Below are 18,365 nucleotides of genomic sequence, written 5' to 3'. Positions count from 1 at the left end.
AACAAACAAAACACACACATCACAAAAAGGCAAGCCATACAAAGCAAACCAAATCCAAGTAATTTATTTAATGTTATAATAATAATAATAATAACAATTATCATTATTATTATAGCACCAAAAGAAATAAAATAAAAATGTAAATTAATAGTGAAATTACTGGGTTCAGGATGTCTGTTGCCTCTCACTGAGAAAATGACGGTGTTTTACATTTAACAGCTTTACAAAATAAGCTGTCTGTATCCTTTTCCAAGTGAAGTCAAAAATGTTTTGTTTTCTTGTTTTATTATAGTTAATCGCCATGTACAAACAGTTGCTTTTATAAACTAAGAAAATATGATTATAACTGTACAATCTTTTAAAAATAGTTTGGCTTATATTTAATAAGAAGAAGTATTTTAAAGAGATTAGGTTAGACCTGTTGTTAGAAAATGGCCTCCCTAAAATGATAACGTCGGATACAACTAAACTTTTCCTTCACAATTTCACAGCTAGAGAAATCCGCTCAGTCGTGAGCGTCTATGTTTGGCCCAACCTGGCAACCCGCGACTCTGGTCCGTAGCGCTGAAAAACTTGTTGTTGTCTGGGAAAATGGCGTCAAACGTAGAGGCCCCGGAGCGCTGGTACCTCGCCCTCCTCGGCTTTGCGGAACATTTTCGAACCTCCAGTCCACCTAAAATACGGCTGTGCGTACACTGTCTCCAGGCCGTGTTTCAGTTCAAGCCCCCGCAGAGGATCGAGGCTCGGACGCACCTCCAGCTGGGCTCGGTTCTCTACCATCACACCAAGAACAGCGAGCTGGCCCGCAGCCACCTAGAGAAAGCGGTGAGGGGCGTTTGATTTGGGAAAGACCGGGGATGCTGCGGAGGAGCGGACGGGGTGTAGGCCGCGGGCAGTGAAAACACCGAACGGCGGAAGTGTTTAAATTGAAGAAGGTTACATTAGTAAAGAGGTTCAAATCAGTGTTTATGTGTGTTTGGCCAGAAGTGTGTTGGTGTTTAAACCCGGTTTGGCCACTTTACGTCCACTCAGGTCTTTACCAGATAAACTGCTGTTGAAATATTTATGTCCCAAAATGTTAGGTGAAAACATGTTGTCTTTTTTTGCAGTGGTTTATATCTCAACAACTTCCTCAATTCGAAGATGTCAAATTTGAAGCTGCGAGCATCTTGTCGGAACTCTTTTGCCAACAGGTAAGACAAATGAAGACTCGATCAAATGTTATGATGGTAACAGAAAAAAGAGGGATTCCAGTCATATTTTTAACTCTCCAAAGACATTCACAGATTCTTCTAATATTTGAGTTTCGTGGAAGCACACAGTGTGGTTATAAGCTGCTAACTGTCTTATGTTTTTAATACATTGTCAGAATTTGGTGGACTCTGCAAAGCCCCTCCTGCGTAAAGCTATCCAGATTTCCCAGCAAACACCATACTGGCACTGCAGACTGCTGTTCCAGTTAGCGGTATGTTTTACTTAAGTGGTATTAATGTTTTCTTATTAGAGATGAAATGATCACAGATTGTGTGGCCGACTTCCAATCATCATTTTTTGTTTCTTTTTTTTTTTTTTTTTGCTTTTCTAAAGATCTGAAATGTTAATACAGAGGTTAGCCTGTTCTGATTTCACTCTAAGAACTGTAAATAACAACATGCTTTACCAAATTCAATAAAAAGTGAAAATTAATCAGTCTTAGCATTAAAATATTCTTATTAAGGCTGGGACTTTAATGTGTTAATAATTCTACATTTTATTTAAAAGTGCCTTTCAGAGCACGCAAGGTCACTGTGCAAATCAAACGGTGTAATGACGATAAAAACAACTCTAGTTAAACATTACAAGGAACAGGCAATCACAGTGAAGAAGTACTCTTGAACAGATGGGTTTCGAGTTTAGACAAAGAAACAGTGTCAGTGTTGCGAATGTCCCGAGGGAGAGACATTCAGAGTTTGGGAGCAGAGCGGGAGAAAGCTCTACTCCCAGTTGTACTGAGGTGGGCAGGAGGAACAGTGAAATGGTTGGAGGAGGAAGATCTAAGGATGCGCAGGGAGTAGAAGCGGGAAGGGGAGAGCGAGGTTGTGGGTAGCCTTGGATGGTGTACAGAGGACTTTTGAATTGTATTCTGAATTTAAGAGGAAGCCAGTGGAGCTGGTTGAAGACTGGGGTGATGCGATGAAAATCACTCTTTAAAAAAAAAACAAAAAACTAAAAAACATTTATTTGTACCTTTTTAAATAAGAAATCTTTCCCCTATAACTTTAGGCTTCCTGTTATCTGCTGACGTCTATCTCCTTGTTGCCGCAGCCTGGAGGAACCTTCGTAGAAAATACCTTTTCTTTACTAGAAGCTTCTTACTAATATGTGCCTTCTCTAACAATATGTTTAAGAACCTCATGGATATTGAAATAAGTTGACTCTTCTTCACTCAGCAACCACTCCCACACCAAATAGTGTTGTCAGTACAACTTGTTAGCATCTTTGTTTTGGTCTTTCACTGATTGAAAAAAAAAAAAAAAAAAATGGACCTATCACAGATCAGGGCCGGAGAAGAGTAAAATTGTCCAATTTTTCTTATTTAGGTCAGAGGACAGATTTATGCCTGAGACAGTTAGATTCTGGTGGTTAGAAAGTTAAAACTTGGTTTTTATTGGCTGTTGCCTGTATCTAGATGGTAAGATTGTTTTCTCATCTCTTTCAGCAACTTCACACTCTGGAGAAGGACTTGGTGTCAGCATGTGACCTTCTGGGAGTTGGTGCTGAGTACGCCCGAGTTGTGGGTTCAGAATATACCAGGTAAACATCTCCGATGGCTGTAGAGTGCATGTTTAAAGCTGTAGCTGGTTGACAAGCAAAAAGATGGAATGCCCAAACCAAAATGATCATTTTACCACTTTGTCGACGTGAAACGATCACGGTTTGATCTGCTTCATCTGAATTTGTCGGAAACCTTTTCAAGCTGCTTGAATAACTTAAATTTAATGTGCATGAAACTAATGCAGTTAGACTTGGCATGGTTACAAAAACAAAAACCAGTTTCAGAGACAAGTTCTTTACCGTCTGTGAAAACTATAATAAAATATCAAATCTACTTTATAGAGTTTTAAAACTGGGAAGGAGCATTCAACATGAATGTAAAGTTTAGTTACTACTTTATTTGTCAACATTATTTATAAGCATATTTTCTTCTTAAGTAATAAAATTAAATTATTTTAACTTTTTCTGTACTAAAAGTATAGATAAAAATATCATGTTTTCTTATCAAAAAGGCTTGGAAATTTCTAAGAGGAAATGTCTGTATCATCAACTATTTTTTGTGTTTAATAATTTAACAAGTAAATAATTGACTTAATTTTCCTTTTTGTTTTATTTTAGGGCTTTGTTTCTTCTTAGTAAAGGAATGGTAAGTTTTATTTTTCTATTTCCTCTGTTTGTGCTGCTTCTTTTCTGCTATGTTAGAGTTTTATCTTTTTTTTTTTTTTTTTTTTTTACATTTGACATAACTAAATATAGTCTACAGTGTTGCATATTTTTGGCAATTTGTTTTGACATGGAAATGATTTCCAACCTTCCAGTTGCTGCTGATGGAGAGGAAGCTTGGCGAGGTGCATCCTCTTCTCACACTGTGCGGAACGATAGTAGAAAACTGGCAGGGAAACCCGATCCAGAAGGAGTCTCTGAGAGTCTTCTTCCTAGTACTACAAGTCACACACTACCTGGACGCTGGACAGGTAGGAAATCTACTCTGGATGGATTAGCATCACCAAAGCTGTTGGTTGGCCAGGGTATTTCCTAGATTTCTAGAGCTTTATGAGGGTGGAGGTGTCATTGTTTGTTGTTGTCTTAGGTAAAAAGCGTGAAGCCATGTCTGAAGCAGCTGCAGCAGTGCATTCAGACCATCTCTACACTCCAAGATGATGAAATCCTACCCACCAACCCAGCTGACCTCTTCCACTGGCTGCCCAAGGAGCACATGTGTGTTCTCGTTTACTTGGTAATGCTGATTTCTTCTTGTTTCTGCGTTACTCAGAAGCTCTGTTGGAGCCAGGTTTTCACAGCTTGGTTTCTCTGTGTGGTTGACACATAACTACAGTTTGATACTTAGACTAAGCTCAGCACCATTTAATACCACGGCAGTATTCAGAGGATAACTTACCAAAGAGAACAAGTTCCTTGTTACATCTTCGAATAGCAAAGACAAAAAAAAAAAAAAAAAAAACATTGGAGAATAAGTGAGACTGATGGTTTTAAACATGAAATGTTCTCGTTCTGCAGCCGTTATGAAAATTCTAACAATGGAACAACATTAAATTGATTTGATTCTGATATTGGCCGCAGTTTGTGTGATTCTGCCATGATTGGTTATTGCTGAAATGACATTTTATCATCATCGCCATTAATACCACATGATTTCGTGAGAAAATGTTTAAGCCCCTTTTGGACAAGTTTACCCAGTAAAAATCCTGGTTGGTCGAGATTTGAATCAACTGGTCAGATCTAAGAGAAAAATGGAAAATATCAGCCAGTAAAAGGCTCTGTTGGTGCATCTCTAATTGATTGATAATAGTAGTAAATGAATGAATGTGTAATCATGTGTCTACTGCACATCGCCGCGACAAGCAGTCTAAATTCTTCTCGATTTTACTCATTTCTGCTCATCACAACATTCTCTCTGTTTGTTATTTATGCTCCGTGAAAAACCAATTGAAAAGCTTTATAATGAAACACGAAGTAATAATCTGCCTATAACAAATAGTGTATAGTTTGATGTGTTGTGTGCTTAGTTACACTGGAAGCTTTAAGCAGCAGTCAGCATCTTACAGAGCCTTGCAAAGTTATTCACCCCCTTTGGCCTTTCACCTGTTGTGTTACGTTCCAACCTGTGATTTAAATGTTTTTTAATCATATCTTAAGTGATAGATCTGCCCAAAAAAGTCAACGTTTGTGAAGTAAAATAAGGAAAAAACCTAAAATAACAATATTTTATGTATAGTAGAGACTGGATTATCTGTCCATAGGACCACAATAAGCCATGCACTCCATAGAGCTGGGCTTTATGGAAAAGTGGGCAGAAAAAAGTCATTACCTACCGAAGGCACATTTTGAGTTTGCTAAAAGTCATGTGGGCAACTTCCCAAATGTTTGGAGGAAGGTGCTCTGGTCAGATGAGACTAAAATGAAACTTTTCAGCCACCAAAGAAAATGCTCTGTCTGACACAAACCCAACACATCCCAAGAACACCATCCTCGCAGTAAATGTGGTGGTTGCACCAACACTCGAGTGGTTTAAGGAGAAACATTTAAATGTGTTGGAATGGCCTAGTCAAAGTCCAGACCTCCTTTTCACAAGTGAAAACCTTCCAACATGAAGGAGCTGGAGCAGTTTTGCCTCATGGAATGGGCAAAAATCCCTGTAGCAAAGTGTGACAAAGTTCATAGAGATATATCCAAAGCCACTTGCAGCCGTAATTGGTTCTACAAAGTACTGACTATAGGGTGGGGGAACAGTTATGCACACTCAGGTTTTCTGTTATTTTGTCCTCAAAATAAATAAAAAAATGCATCTTCAACATTGTTTGCAGGTTCTGTAAATGCTACAAACTTTCAAACGACCCATTTTAATTCCAGCTTGGGAGGCACCAAAACATGAAAAATGGCGAGGAGGATACAGTAACCTTTGCAAGTTACTGTACCTGTACCAACATTTGATCCTGCAAAAAATATTTTATGATGAACACACTTAAATGGATTTTGTTTTTCATTTTCCAGGTGACAGTGATGCACTCCATGCAGGCAGGCTATCTGGAGAAAGCCCAGAAGTACACAGACAAGGCTCTTATGCAACTGGAGAAACTCAAAAGTGAGCTTCAATATTACACCATGGCTAACTTCATCATATTGAGCTTGGCTGTGTGAACTGTTCAGATGTTGCTAAAACAATGCTTATTTTACCCCTAATCTCTTACGTCAGTGTTGGACTGCAGCCCCATCCTTTCTACCTTTCAAGTCATTCTGCTGGAGCACATCATCATGTGTCGACTCGTCACAGGCCACAAGGCCACGGCGTTACAGGAGGTACGTTGCTTCTATTCCTCTGGCCGTCCTTTCAGTTTATATTTAAATACGTGCCATCATACAAAAAAGGTCATGTTGAAGATTGAAGTTCAGCGAGAGTGGATATAAAAAGTCTGCACAACCATCTTATAAAGCCAGGTTTTAGTAATGTAAAGAAATTAGAACTTTTTCCACAATTAATGTGACTTATAACCCGTAAACCTCACCTTTTTGTTTTTGGAGAAAACGAAAAAGGGAGAATAAAATAATGTGGTTGCATAAGCATACACACCCTCATACCGCATCTAAGCTCTGGTTAAATAGGCTGTCTGTTATCCTCCAAATAAAGTTCAGCTGTTGTCTGAGGCCTTTCAAGTCATTTTCATCTCACAGCCAAAGCCATTCTCCACAGAGAGCCTCCAAGGCTGCAGAAAATGTCCAAGGCATTGGATATAGAGGGGAACACAGTGAAGAATGTTACCAACAACTGGGCCTTCCTCCAACATTAATGAAACGAAGAAAGCTAGTCACAAGGGCAGCCAAAAGGCCTACATCGACATTAAGAAAGCTACAGGATTTTCTAGCAAGTACCGGCTGTATGCTACAAATGACAAAAACACATCTGAGGTCTCCAAAAAGCACTTGGATAAATGTGTCGTAGTCAGATGAAACCAAGGTTGAATTTCTTTATCCGTAATTCCAAAAAGGTATGTTTGGTGCTCAAACAACACCACACATTAACAAAAGAATACCATACCTACAGTGGAGCATGGTGGTGGCAGCATTATACTTTAGGGCTGATATTCTTCAGCTGAACTGGTGCCTTAGTCAAGGTGGAGGCAGTTATGAACAGTTTCAAACACCTTTTAGCAGTGGGGCAAAACCTTCAGCTTTTGCTGAAAAGCTGAAGGTCAACTTCATTTTTCAGCGCAACAATGACCAGAACCCCTACATTGAGATCAACAGAAGAATGGTTCACCAGAAGAACATTAGGAACCCTAACTACAAGTCTGTGGGGAGATCTGTAGAGGAGATGCCTTCACAATCTCACAGAGTTGGAGCAATGTTGGAAATAAGGGTGAACAGATATTGAAATGTCTCAGTTCTGTAATGAAACCAAAATTCAGCCGGAGTGGTTTAGTTTATTATTTCTCCCCTTAAAAGATTTCAGTTTGATTTACAATTAGTCTGCAAGGCAGAAAATGTTCTGAAATGATTTATCTTGGTCCCATTTTTTTTTTTTTTTTACATCACCAAAGGTTAACATTTATTATTCACTGTGTCACAAAATGGAATTGGCGTGTTTGTTGAACATCTGCGTCTGTCTGTTTAGATTTCACAGGTTTGTCAACTGTGCCAACAGTCCCCCAGGTTATTCAACAACCATGCTGCTCAACTACATACACTATTAGTGAGTATTTGGAATCAAAGCTTTCTTTTATAGTGCTGGGTATGCTTTTCTAAAAGTGACTAAAGTTTGATATGCCAGTAACCATTATCTGGTGGAACTCTTCACACAATGTATGTAATTCAGATCGAATTCAAATGTAACACTGGCAAATGGAGACGATAGAGGGCTTGTTAATGTACCTGCTTCCTAAAGCCCTGAACTGTGAATTATTATAGAAAAACAGTGCATCCGTATGTGCTAGGCTAAGTAAGCTAGTCAGTTCTTCAAGTAGTTTAAAGATGAGAGAATCAGAACTGGTTAGCCAAACAGTAAACGGCAGCAGTATCAGCCAGTGTTGTAAAGCAGAGAGGTACGGAGCAGTTGAGAAATGTTAACTGTCAAAATGACGGTGGCGGGTTTGTCCCTAACATAGCAACAATCAGCAGTAACAAACACTGTGGTGCTTGTTCTATACAACAATGTTGAACTCACAAATCTTGGGTTGGGTATTTTGTATATTTCAAGCTCTCTGAAGTAGCTTTCTTCACATTGTTGAATTGTTTTTGAAAGCATAAACTGATAGAAACAAAAGAGATTGATATGACTATTCAAAGACTGGCCCTACAGCCTGCTAGGTAAATTATTTCCATCTAGCCTGTTTTGAGACATGCACTTCCCTACATACAGTAGAGACCAAAAGTTTGGACACACCTTCTCATTGAAAGAGTTGTCTTTATTTTCATGACTATGAATATTGTAGCTTCACACTGAAGGCATCAAAACTATGAATTAACACATGTGGAATTATATACTGAACAAAAAAGTGTGAAACAACTGAAAATATGTCTTATATTCTAGGTTCTTCAAAGTAGCCACCTTTTGCTTTGATTACTGCTCCTCTTGGCATTCTATTGATGAGCTTCAAGAGGTAGTCACCTGAAATGGTTTTCACTTCACAGGTGTGCCCAGTCAGGTTTAATAAGTGGGATTTCAAGCCTTATAAATGGGGTTGGGACCATCAGTTGTGTTGAGCAGGAGGTGGATACAGTACACAGCTGATAGTCCTACTGAATAGACTGTTAGAATTTGTATTATGGTAAGAAAAAAGCAGCTAAGTAAAGAAAAACGAGTGGCCATCATTACTTTAAGAAATGAAGGTCAGTCAGTCCGAACAATTGGGAAAACTTTGAAAGTGTCCCCAACTGCAGTCACAAAAACCATCAAGCGCTACAAAGAAACTGGCTCACATGAGGACCGTCCAGGAAAGGAAGACCAAGAGTTTTTGTTCAGTATATGATTCCACATGTGTTAATTCATAGTTTTGATGCCTTCAGTGTGAAGCTACAATATTCATAGTCATGAAAATAAAGAAAACTCTTTGAATGAGAAGGTGTGTCCAAACTTTTGGTCTGTACTGTAAATATATACTCTGAACTACGGTGGCCTTGGTGACCACTGTAGTTCTTCTCTGTAAAGTTTGCAGCCCAACAAGGTCTGACCTGGTCTTGTAAATGTACAGGTCCTTCTCAAAATATTAGCATATTGTGATAAAGTTCATTATTTTCCATAATGTAATGATGAAAATTTAACATTCATATATTTTAGATTCATTGCACACTAACTGAAATATTTCAGGTCTTTTATTGTCTTAATATGGATGATTTTGGCATACAGCTCATGAAAACCCAAAATTCCTATCTCACAAAATTAGCATATCATTAAAAGGGTCTCTAAACGAGCTATGAACCTAATCATCAGAATCAACGAGTTAACTCTAAACACCTGCAAAAGATTCCTGAGGCCTTTAAAACTCCCAGCCTGGTTCATCACTCAAAACCCCAATCATGGGTAAGACTGCCGACCTGACTGCTGTCCAGAAGGCCACTATTGACACCCTCAAGCAAGAGGGTAAGACACAGAAAGAAATTTCTGAACGAATAGGCTGTTCCCAGAGTGCTGTATCAAGGCACCTCAGTGGGAAGTCTGTGGGAAGGAAAAAGTGTGGCAGAAAACGCTGCACAACGAGAAGAGGTGACCGGACCCTGAGGAAGATTGTGGAGAAGGGCCGATTCCAGACCTTGGGGGACCTGCGGAAGCAGTGGACTGAGTCTGGAGTAGAAACATCCAGAGCCACCGTGCACAGGCGTGTGCAGGAAATGGGCTACAGGTGCCGCATTCCCCAGGTCAAGCCACTTTTGAACCAGAAACAGCGGCAGAAGCGCCTGACCTGGGCTACAGAGAAGCAGCACTGGACTGTTGCTCAGTGGTCCAAAGTACTTTTTTCAGATGAAAGCAAATTCTGCATGTCATTCAGAAATCAAGGTGCCAGAGTCTGGAGGAAGACTGGGGAGAAGGAAATGCCAAAATGCCAGAAGTCCAGTGTCAAGTACCCACAGTCAGTGATGGTCTGGGGTGCCGTGTCAGCTGCTGGTGTTGGTCCACTGTGTTTTATCAAGGGCAGGGTCAATGCAGCTAGCTATCAGGAGATTTTGGAGCACTTCATGCTTCCATCTGCTGAAAAGCTTTATGGAGATAAAGATTTCATTTTTCAGCACGACCTGGCACCTGCTCACAGTGCCAAAACCACTGGTAAATGGTTTACTGACCATGGTATCACTGGGCTCAATTGGCCTGCCAACTCTCCTGACCTGAACCCCATAGAGAATCTGTGGGATATTGTGAAGAGAACGTTGAGAGACTCAAGACCCAACACTCTGGATGAGCTAAAAGCCGCTATCGAAGCATCCTGGGCCTCCATAAGACCTCAGCAGTGCCACAGGCTGATTGCCTCCATGCCACGCCGCATTGAAGCAGTCATTTCTGCAAAAGGATTCCCGACCAAGTATTGAGTGCATAACTGTACATGATTATTTGAAGGTTGACGTTGTTTGTATTAAAAACACTTTTCTTTTATTGGTCGGATAAAATATGTTAATTTTGTGAGATAGGAATTTTGGGTTTTCATGAGCTGTATGCCAAAATCATCCTTATTAAGACAATAAAAGACCTGAAATATTTCAGTTAGTGTGCAATGAATCTAAAATATATGAATGTTAAATTTTCATCATGACATTATGGAAAATAATGAACTTTATCACAATATGCTAATATTTTGAGAAGGACCTGTATTAGTATTCAACACCATACAAGTCTCCATTGTTGGAGACTCAGTAATACAGGAGAGGGGTGTCTCAACTTCTCCTAAAGGCTCCCTTTCAGAGAAATCACATTACTCAGTAACAGCAGTTCACCTGAACAATTTCCAAGACTGAGTTAAAACATAGGAGAAACACTATTTTCTGCAGCCTGTTGCATTTTGAGATGCACTGCAGCTTCTTCACTGAACATGTCGTCAAACCTTTAAGACGGTAACAACCGTTCTGGCAGTGGTGCAGTTATATCCATAGCTTGTTATTGCGCTGGCTTTGCAGTCATCCTAAGTGTGCTGTTTTCAGCTCTGTTATGTTGAAGTTTAAATGACCTTATTTTGTTTGGAAACAGTTGAAGTAATTGTTTTGGGACAAAATACTAAGAACAATTACAGATTTTAATATAAAACATAATCACCTGCATAGAAACAGAATCCCGCTTTAAAGGAGTTCCTTTACGGCTTTGAATATTAAAACTGGAGAACCAGTGAAGTTTGCTAGAGAAAGTAACTTTTTCAAATTAAGCTGAAATGTTGTGAGATACAAAATGTGGGATTATTAACAGAGGTTGGCCAGATTGTCCATTAACATTGTGCATCTGTAAGGAGTGTAGAAAATTACATGTTTTCATTTAAGTAACAAAGTTCCAACACAGTCTGGAAAATAAGGAATTTGATTTAGAACTAAAAAAAAATATGCACAAGTTTAGAAAAATGCCGAGTTTCCATTTTTTTTCCCCGCTGTGAAAGTTTTGATTTCAGAAATTTGTTTCTTTTTTTTATATGAATTTGTGAAAAATTAGGGGTTATGTATTTGTCTAATAATTATAAACTTTATATTTAATTTATCACCTAACTTAAGTTGTTATCCTACTCAATGAGGGTTTTGATTTATGGTTTTTAGTTACTGACTGGTAACTTGTCGTTTTGTTACCTAACCATTTAATGTTGTCCGCTGTGGGACATTTCTGTCTGAATAGCAACTAGAGTCCAAAATAAATGCGAATATATAGTAAAACGTTTTCAGGAACCATTGTTCAATGATATGAAGTTAGACATGAGATCTGAACATTTGTAGGACTCTTTATCCTCGTAATCCATGACAATACTTGACTACGAAAAAAAACAAAAAACATTTATACACTCCGGCAGTGCATGGGTATGAAATGGGTGTACAAATTTGCCAAGGCTGAATTGATCCCGAGCCGTTACTGACAGAGATGACCAATAGAGTCACACGTTTTCAAAAATCAAGAATAGGCAATTACTCTGCTTCTGGTGTCTGTAGACCCTCTAGATCAGGTTTTTAAACTCGTCTTGCATAAACTCTTCTATTTGATTCAAACACAAAGCATTGACACTCCATACTGACACGATAAATGTGGGCACGGCGCTGGTGGTGTAGGTGTTAGCGCGCGACCACATATAGAGGATGTAGTCCTCGAAGCGGCCGTCCCGGGTTCGAGTCACGGACCCGGCGACCTTTGCCGAATGTCTCCCCCTCTCTTTGCCCCTCCTTCCTGTCTGCCTACTATCAAAAATAAAGGCCTCTAGTGCTGAAAACATTCTTTAAAAAAAAAAAACAAACACAATAAATGTATCAAGGCTCCCGAACTGAGCTGATCAGTATTTAGTGTAGAAGAATCTGGTCCATGTTTGAAGTCTATTGCAGAATCTGATATATAGTTGATCTCGCTGTGAAATAACCGTTTCAAACACGGCCAAACAAGCCCCCTGTTGTTTCATGATTCTGTTGCAGACGATAAAACCCAAATAGGTGAATTTTGCAAACATAGAAAACTTTGTAAAGAAAACTGGAATTTCAAAATGGAAAACTATTCAGAATCCCAAAATAATTTTTGATTCTGTTCTCATCTTCCAGGGTCTGTACTGCATCTCAGTGAACTGTATGGACAACGCAGAAGCACAGTTTACCACAGCACTGCGGGTGAGTTGATGGTGATTTGACATCACAGGGCAGAGGGTTTTTGCTTTGTCCTTTCTGCGCTGCAGTTGGTCTGTTTTTTTCTCACTAAGTTACTTTTGCAATGCAGCTCACCACACACCAAGAGCTGTGGACGTACATTGTAACCAACCTGGCCAGTGTGTATATTAGGGAAGGAAACCGACACCAGGAGGTGAGAATCGTTTTATGCTTTTAGATTAGAGCATCTAAATGATATATACCGCTTTTATTAAGAAGTAATTAGCATCCTTGAAGTCTTGTGGTTTACATCAAATCCGTCGATGCGGAATATTTTAACGCTGGTTTTTATATCCGTCAAAGAGTAACATAAATGTGTGAAGTTTGACTTCTCCCTGTAATTACTCTCCCTGTAATTTGAAAAACAGTTGCTTTTACATTTTCTTACCACCAGAGGGCACCAGTAAACTTCTTTTTAGGTGTCCTGTTTTAAGCCTCAGCAGAGCATTGCGCTTGCCAAACTTTGGCAAAGTGTGTCCACACTAACAGCGTTATTATTCCCATGGACATAGTTTCAAATGCATGAAAACTGAAGACATTTCCAGAATATTCGATAAATATTTCAAGCATATTGTCTCTTTATTTCTTTTTCAGCTGTACGGCCTGTTGGAGAGAATAAACCCTGATCATAACTTCCCAGTCAGGTAAAAGGTTGTTTAATGCATTGTTATTTTACATATACATTAAAAGACCGTGTTCTATAATAGTTCTGTTGTCTACAGTTTTCTAAACTATTTCCTTTTGTTTTCATTCAGCTCTCACTGCCTCCGTGCTGCAGCCTTTTACATAAGGGGACTCCTGTCCTTCTTTCAGGGACGCTACAATGAGGCAAAGTACGGGAACTTTAAAGTTCTGTGCTCCAAAAATGAAAACCCATAAAAAGATCTACCTCACGCTGATACGGCTTCTTTATTTGTTGCAGGCGTTTTCTAAGGGAAACCCTGAAAATGTCTAACGCTGAGGATCTGAACAGACTCACAGCCTGCTCTCTGGTTCTGCTGGGCCACATTTTCTACGTACTGGGCAACCACAGAGTAAGACAAACACTTGGCAAACATTACTGATACACACTAAAGCTGCTTTAGTTTTGTTTTTACATGAAACAACTGGATTGTGAATAAGGTCGAAGCGCAATGTCACCAGGACAGAACATTTTGGTTTCCTGCTTTTTTTCTTAAGGTCAGACTGTCCTTTTTATCCAACTATGTTTGGCCTCTTGAACAGAAAACTCAAAGATTTTGTTATTTTACTATTTGAACTAATATCTCATAAAGGCAATTAGCTCAACTATCATTACTGAAAGTGCCTTTTTGTGTTTCTGCCAACTCCTACTTTGTTTTCCACAATGAATGTTAATATTTTATTACTTTATTACACTTAACACTTTCTTTATTCTTTATTACTGTAACACACCTCACTGACACTGTAAATAACTACCTTTGAGACTTTTTCGTTCAGTAACAACATCCACACGGAAAAGGGCTGTAGCAGCCTTATGTGTGGTGCGTTCACTGGTCGTAAAAAGATCGGATTTTCTGGTTCCCAATTTTCCATTTACCAGCCGATTTCTCTGTACATCTCTATGCAGGAGAAAATGAAATGCCATGTTTCAAGAGTGTGTGTGCCTCTCTTTGGCCAGGAATACTGTATAGACAGCAGTGAATGAGCTCGCTGAATGCTGCCTACATGTTTTCTGTCATGTCTCTGGTTAGGTCTGCTGTGAACTAAATTTGCTACAAAAAAGTGCTGTTTCTGACTAATTCAGTTTTATTTTGTTTTTTGTTTTTTTGTTTGAGGTTTTGAGAATAAAATATTTAGCTAATGATTTTTCTACAGCTACAGTCTGAAGTCTGTAGCTGCTGTCGTCTGGAATCATTTCAGGCTGTTTTTAAATACGATCAACCAAGTTATGCCACACGGTTGTAAAACAGCTCTCATTTACCTTAGGGTTGCTATAAATTGAGATTAAGTTCCGGTTTATCCAAATTACTAAACCTTTTCATAAAAAAAAAAAGCTGTTGGTATTGGTCAGTTATCTAACGATCCTTTGAAGAAGACCCCTCCCCCCTAAAACATCCTGTATTCCAGGCAATTAAATTTTAATTGCTTGAAGCCTTGGACACAATATGAATATATTAATATATCTAATAAATCATTCAGTATTTGTTGCCGTCTTCTTGCTAAACATGATTACAAGCTCTTCCCCCAATTGTGATTGAAGCAGCATAACCTTAAATCTGTACAGAAAAGTGTACATTTTAAGAGTATTTATTATGTTTGGTATTTTTTTGTTCATGATATGCTTGGATCAGGAGACTCGTTTTCTTATAATCTTTAGCAATAACAAAAAAATATATGTTTATTTCCCTTAGGAAAGTAACAACATGGTGGTACCTGCCATGCAGCTGGCCAGCAAAATCCCAGATATGTCAGTTCAGCTCTGGTCTTCAGCGCTGTTGAAAGGTACATTCTTCACTTTTCAATGTTTGCTTGAGATCTCCAGAGAACAAGTACAAGCCTGGCACATTCTCAACAGGGCTGTGCATCTTGGATTTGTGCTCAAAATGAAAGGCTCAGAATCCGCTGTGTTGTGCTTGCAGACTTGAACAAGGCCCTTGGAAACAACATTGATGCCCATGAGGCTGCACAGATGCACCAGAATTTCTCCCAGCAGCTGCTGCAGGACCACATTGCTGCCTGCAGCCTCCCTGAGCATAACCTCATCAGTGTACGTAAATCAGATTTGAGTAATTCTTTCCATTCAACTCTTCAGTTATCACCTACATGCTTTTTGGGTTTTCAACACCTATTTTAATGCTGCAGTTTACACAATTTGTCTTTTTTCCAGTGGACGGATGGCCCCCCACCTGTCCAGATCCAAGCCCAGAATGGTCCAACCACGAGCCTCGCAAGCCTGCTATGAGGAACCTCCTGATGCATGCGATTGTAGCTGGTAAACTACCAAAAGCAGCAATTTGATGCCTAAAAACCTGCTATCCACACCACTGTAGCTTAAAAACGATATTGACAAGTGACAGGTTGGACATCACTTTATTTACTTCTGGAGATTAATTCCTGATTGTCTATTCATTTTTTTCTTAAAGTTATCAAACAATAACACTCTAATGTCATGGACATGGGGCACAAGATCCGGTGAACTGTTTGGGAGGAAGGACACATGGCAATGTATAAAAGGGTTTCATTGCCCCAGATATAGGGATTTGAGTTTGCTAGGATTATTTTCTATTTCCATTTCTTGGAGGAAAAAAATCCAGTTAGATATGGGCAGTAAACATATGTAGAAGAAATTAATTTATTCATGTTGCTATTTTTGTAACTGTTGATAAATATTTTACATCTTGCCTTTTTTGTATGGATGCTGTTTTTCTCTCCCATGCGTGGAAGTTACTAATGCCGACTCCCTGTTCTATAGTTTTTTCAGCTGTCGGTAACCATACATTTTTGATGATTTTTTTGCACAAAACCCACAGTAGGAAATATAGCCCTGTAACTTATTTTCACAATATATTCATTTGAAAAGACTCATTGTAAAAAAACTAAAATAGCAGCATATGTTGTTTTGAGGCACAATCCACTGTGTTTAGGAGATGCATTTTAAATACTAGTAAAATTTATCATATTATCACTAAACCCCTTAAAAAAATACACATTTCTCTCATGTATTTGTTTTAAGTTCCAGTATAGAGTATTTCTTGTTCATGTTTCTTTTACGCAAATCAGCTTTTTTTCAGACACTGAAAAAAAGATTTATTTTTTTTTTGGATCTAATTTGTCTTGATAGTCCTACTAAATGATCTTTTCACAGTATGTTTGTATAAATTTCCCACTTGTTGAACCTTTTATTGTACAGTGACATTTTATAAATTCAATTTAGTAAAGTGTGATATGTATTATTTTAGCTACCCTATGTAGGTATTTCAATGCTTGGTATTTAAAGCACTGTAAGAGGTGGACACACAGTTTAAGCTCCAGTACTGGCCATATTTTATCCAATGCCTCTGTTTTTAATTCTTACATTGTTTTCAATATTTTTTCCAATAAAAATATAATTAAAATTTGTCAGTTTAATGATTGACTCATCCCTCTGCTGCCTTGTTTTTTTTTGGGTTGTTTTTTGGTAAGTTGTGATGTGTGGCTTTTGAATAAGGCAGCAAATGTAATTATTTGTATGATCACTGCTGTAATGTATTTAACTTTCTGTAATAGACTGAAAGGGCAGGCTAGAGTGTTGATCTGCTGAAAGTGGCAAAAGCTCTTTTGATTTTACAAGCTGCTGGACCACGGAACAAACCAGACAGGTCAGGGACAAAACTGTTGAAGTTTCCTGCAGGGGTTTGGTTCATAAAACAATGAGCCAAGCTCCCAATATCTCCCAGCGCACTGTTTAATTCAGCTGAAATGGAACAGGTATACTACAGCTGCAGTCCTACCAAGACACCTGAAGTGACAGGCGGGCATTTAACAGTAAAGTAGTCAGGAGGTGGAAAAGTCTTCACCTTAGGTTGAAGTCTGTCAATAGAACAGTTATTAGATATGCACTCCACAAATATTGCTTTTATGGGACAGTGACAAGAAGAAAACCCAAAGAATTTCTGTTTTAATTGTACCACGGGACGTGGAAGAACATGCTCTGGTCAGATAAGATCAAAATTACACAGAAGATTGCTATTATGGTGGGGAAACATCACCCTGAAGACTAAGGTGAAATTAGATGGTAGCATCATGCTGTAGGCATGCTGTTCAACAATCCTGGAAAAAAAACTGTTTTTTGGTCTTCCCATTTTCCTTAAAGCTTGAAATGTCTGAGTCGCTCTTGAGGGTGAAAAAAAATCATCACAATTTTTTTCTAAATGATTCTTGTAACCGAGTTGCTTTCAAGACACCACCTCCTAGCCAGTAAGTGACCAGTGACCTTGTGACATTGCAATTTTGACTGGCTAGGAACCCAGGCCGAGTAGAGTCTTGGAAAAAGGATCTGCCACCAAGTACTAGTACCTAATGGAAAATCCTAAAAACCAAGTAGAGTTGGGCTGAGTATATGGTAGTGGAAAGGGGGCTTAGAGGAACAAAAGGTGGTTCTGCTTTCTGGAGAACAAGGAGTGTAAACATATTGCCAGACCTCCAGTTGAATTACTTAGATCAAAGTATGTTCATGTATTTAAATGAGGTACAGGCCTGCTCTAACCATAACCCTATCCAGTCTGACTCAGCTTGACCAATTTACAAAGAGGAGTGACCAAAAACATCAACCTTTACCTTTGCAAAGCTGGTAGACATATCCCCAAATACTTATGGCTGTAAATGCAAAGTGCTGAATACAAATGCACGCCATACTTTTCAAATTATATTAAAAAAAATGGAACAAATGTGTATCATGTTCTGCCATGTTTACAATGATAGTCAACACTGCTTTGCATTTGTCACATCGAAAGCAATTTGAATAGATTGACCTTTATTACTGCAACATGACAAGTTGTAAGGGCTGTGGATGTTTTTACATGAGACTGTATCTTATAAAGTTGTCTGAAAAATTGATTAATATGCTGACAAATGCCTATGCACATTCAGAAAATGACATAAGAACTCTAATGCCTGTATGTATCATCTACGTTATACGATATAGACCAAGTAAAGCAGAACAAGGAAAAACCTTTAACCTTTTCTACAGAAGATAAAATATGATTTTCACAGTTTTCTTTCACCCAGTGATGTCTTAATGTGTGTGTATTCCAAAAAAGCATGAACTTGATTGAAGGATCTCTTGTTAAGAC

The 18,365-nt window shown here is 38.7% G+C and overlaps 1 protein-coding gene across 1 annotated transcript; it reads left to right on the top strand.

Annotated features, from left to right (window-relative positions):
• The first annotated feature begins 554 nt into the window (after positions 1 to 554).
• mau2 (MAU2 sister chromatid cohesion factor) lies at positions 555 to 16,652 on the top strand. Its single transcript, XM_047375802.1, has 18 exons — positions 555 to 825; positions 1,110 to 1,193; positions 1,370 to 1,465; positions 2,699 to 2,793; positions 3,373 to 3,400; positions 3,573 to 3,728; positions 3,845 to 3,991; positions 5,767 to 5,857; positions 5,969 to 6,072; positions 7,385 to 7,462; positions 12,472 to 12,537; positions 12,644 to 12,727; positions 13,168 to 13,217; positions 13,329 to 13,406; positions 13,496 to 13,607; positions 14,946 to 15,036; positions 15,174 to 15,301; positions 15,422 to 16,652. The coding sequence occupies exons 1-18, from the start codon at positions 592 to 594 to the stop codon at positions 15,494 to 15,496; spliced, it is 1,797 nt and encodes a 598-aa protein (XP_047231758.1). The 5' UTR covers positions 555 to 591; the 3' UTR covers positions 15,497 to 16,652.
• Positions 16,653 to 18,365: the final 1,713 nt, after the last annotated feature.

Source organism: Girardinichthys multiradiatus, chromosome 9 (assembly GCF_021462225.1).
Source record: "Girardinichthys multiradiatus isolate DD_20200921_A chromosome 9, DD_fGirMul_XY1, whole genome shotgun sequence".
Lineage (NCBI taxonomy): Eukaryota > Metazoa > Chordata > Actinopteri > Cyprinodontiformes > Goodeidae > Girardinichthys > Girardinichthys multiradiatus.
The sequence above is the reverse complement of the archived record's forward strand: the minus strand, read 5'-3'. Positions and strand labels throughout refer to the sequence as shown.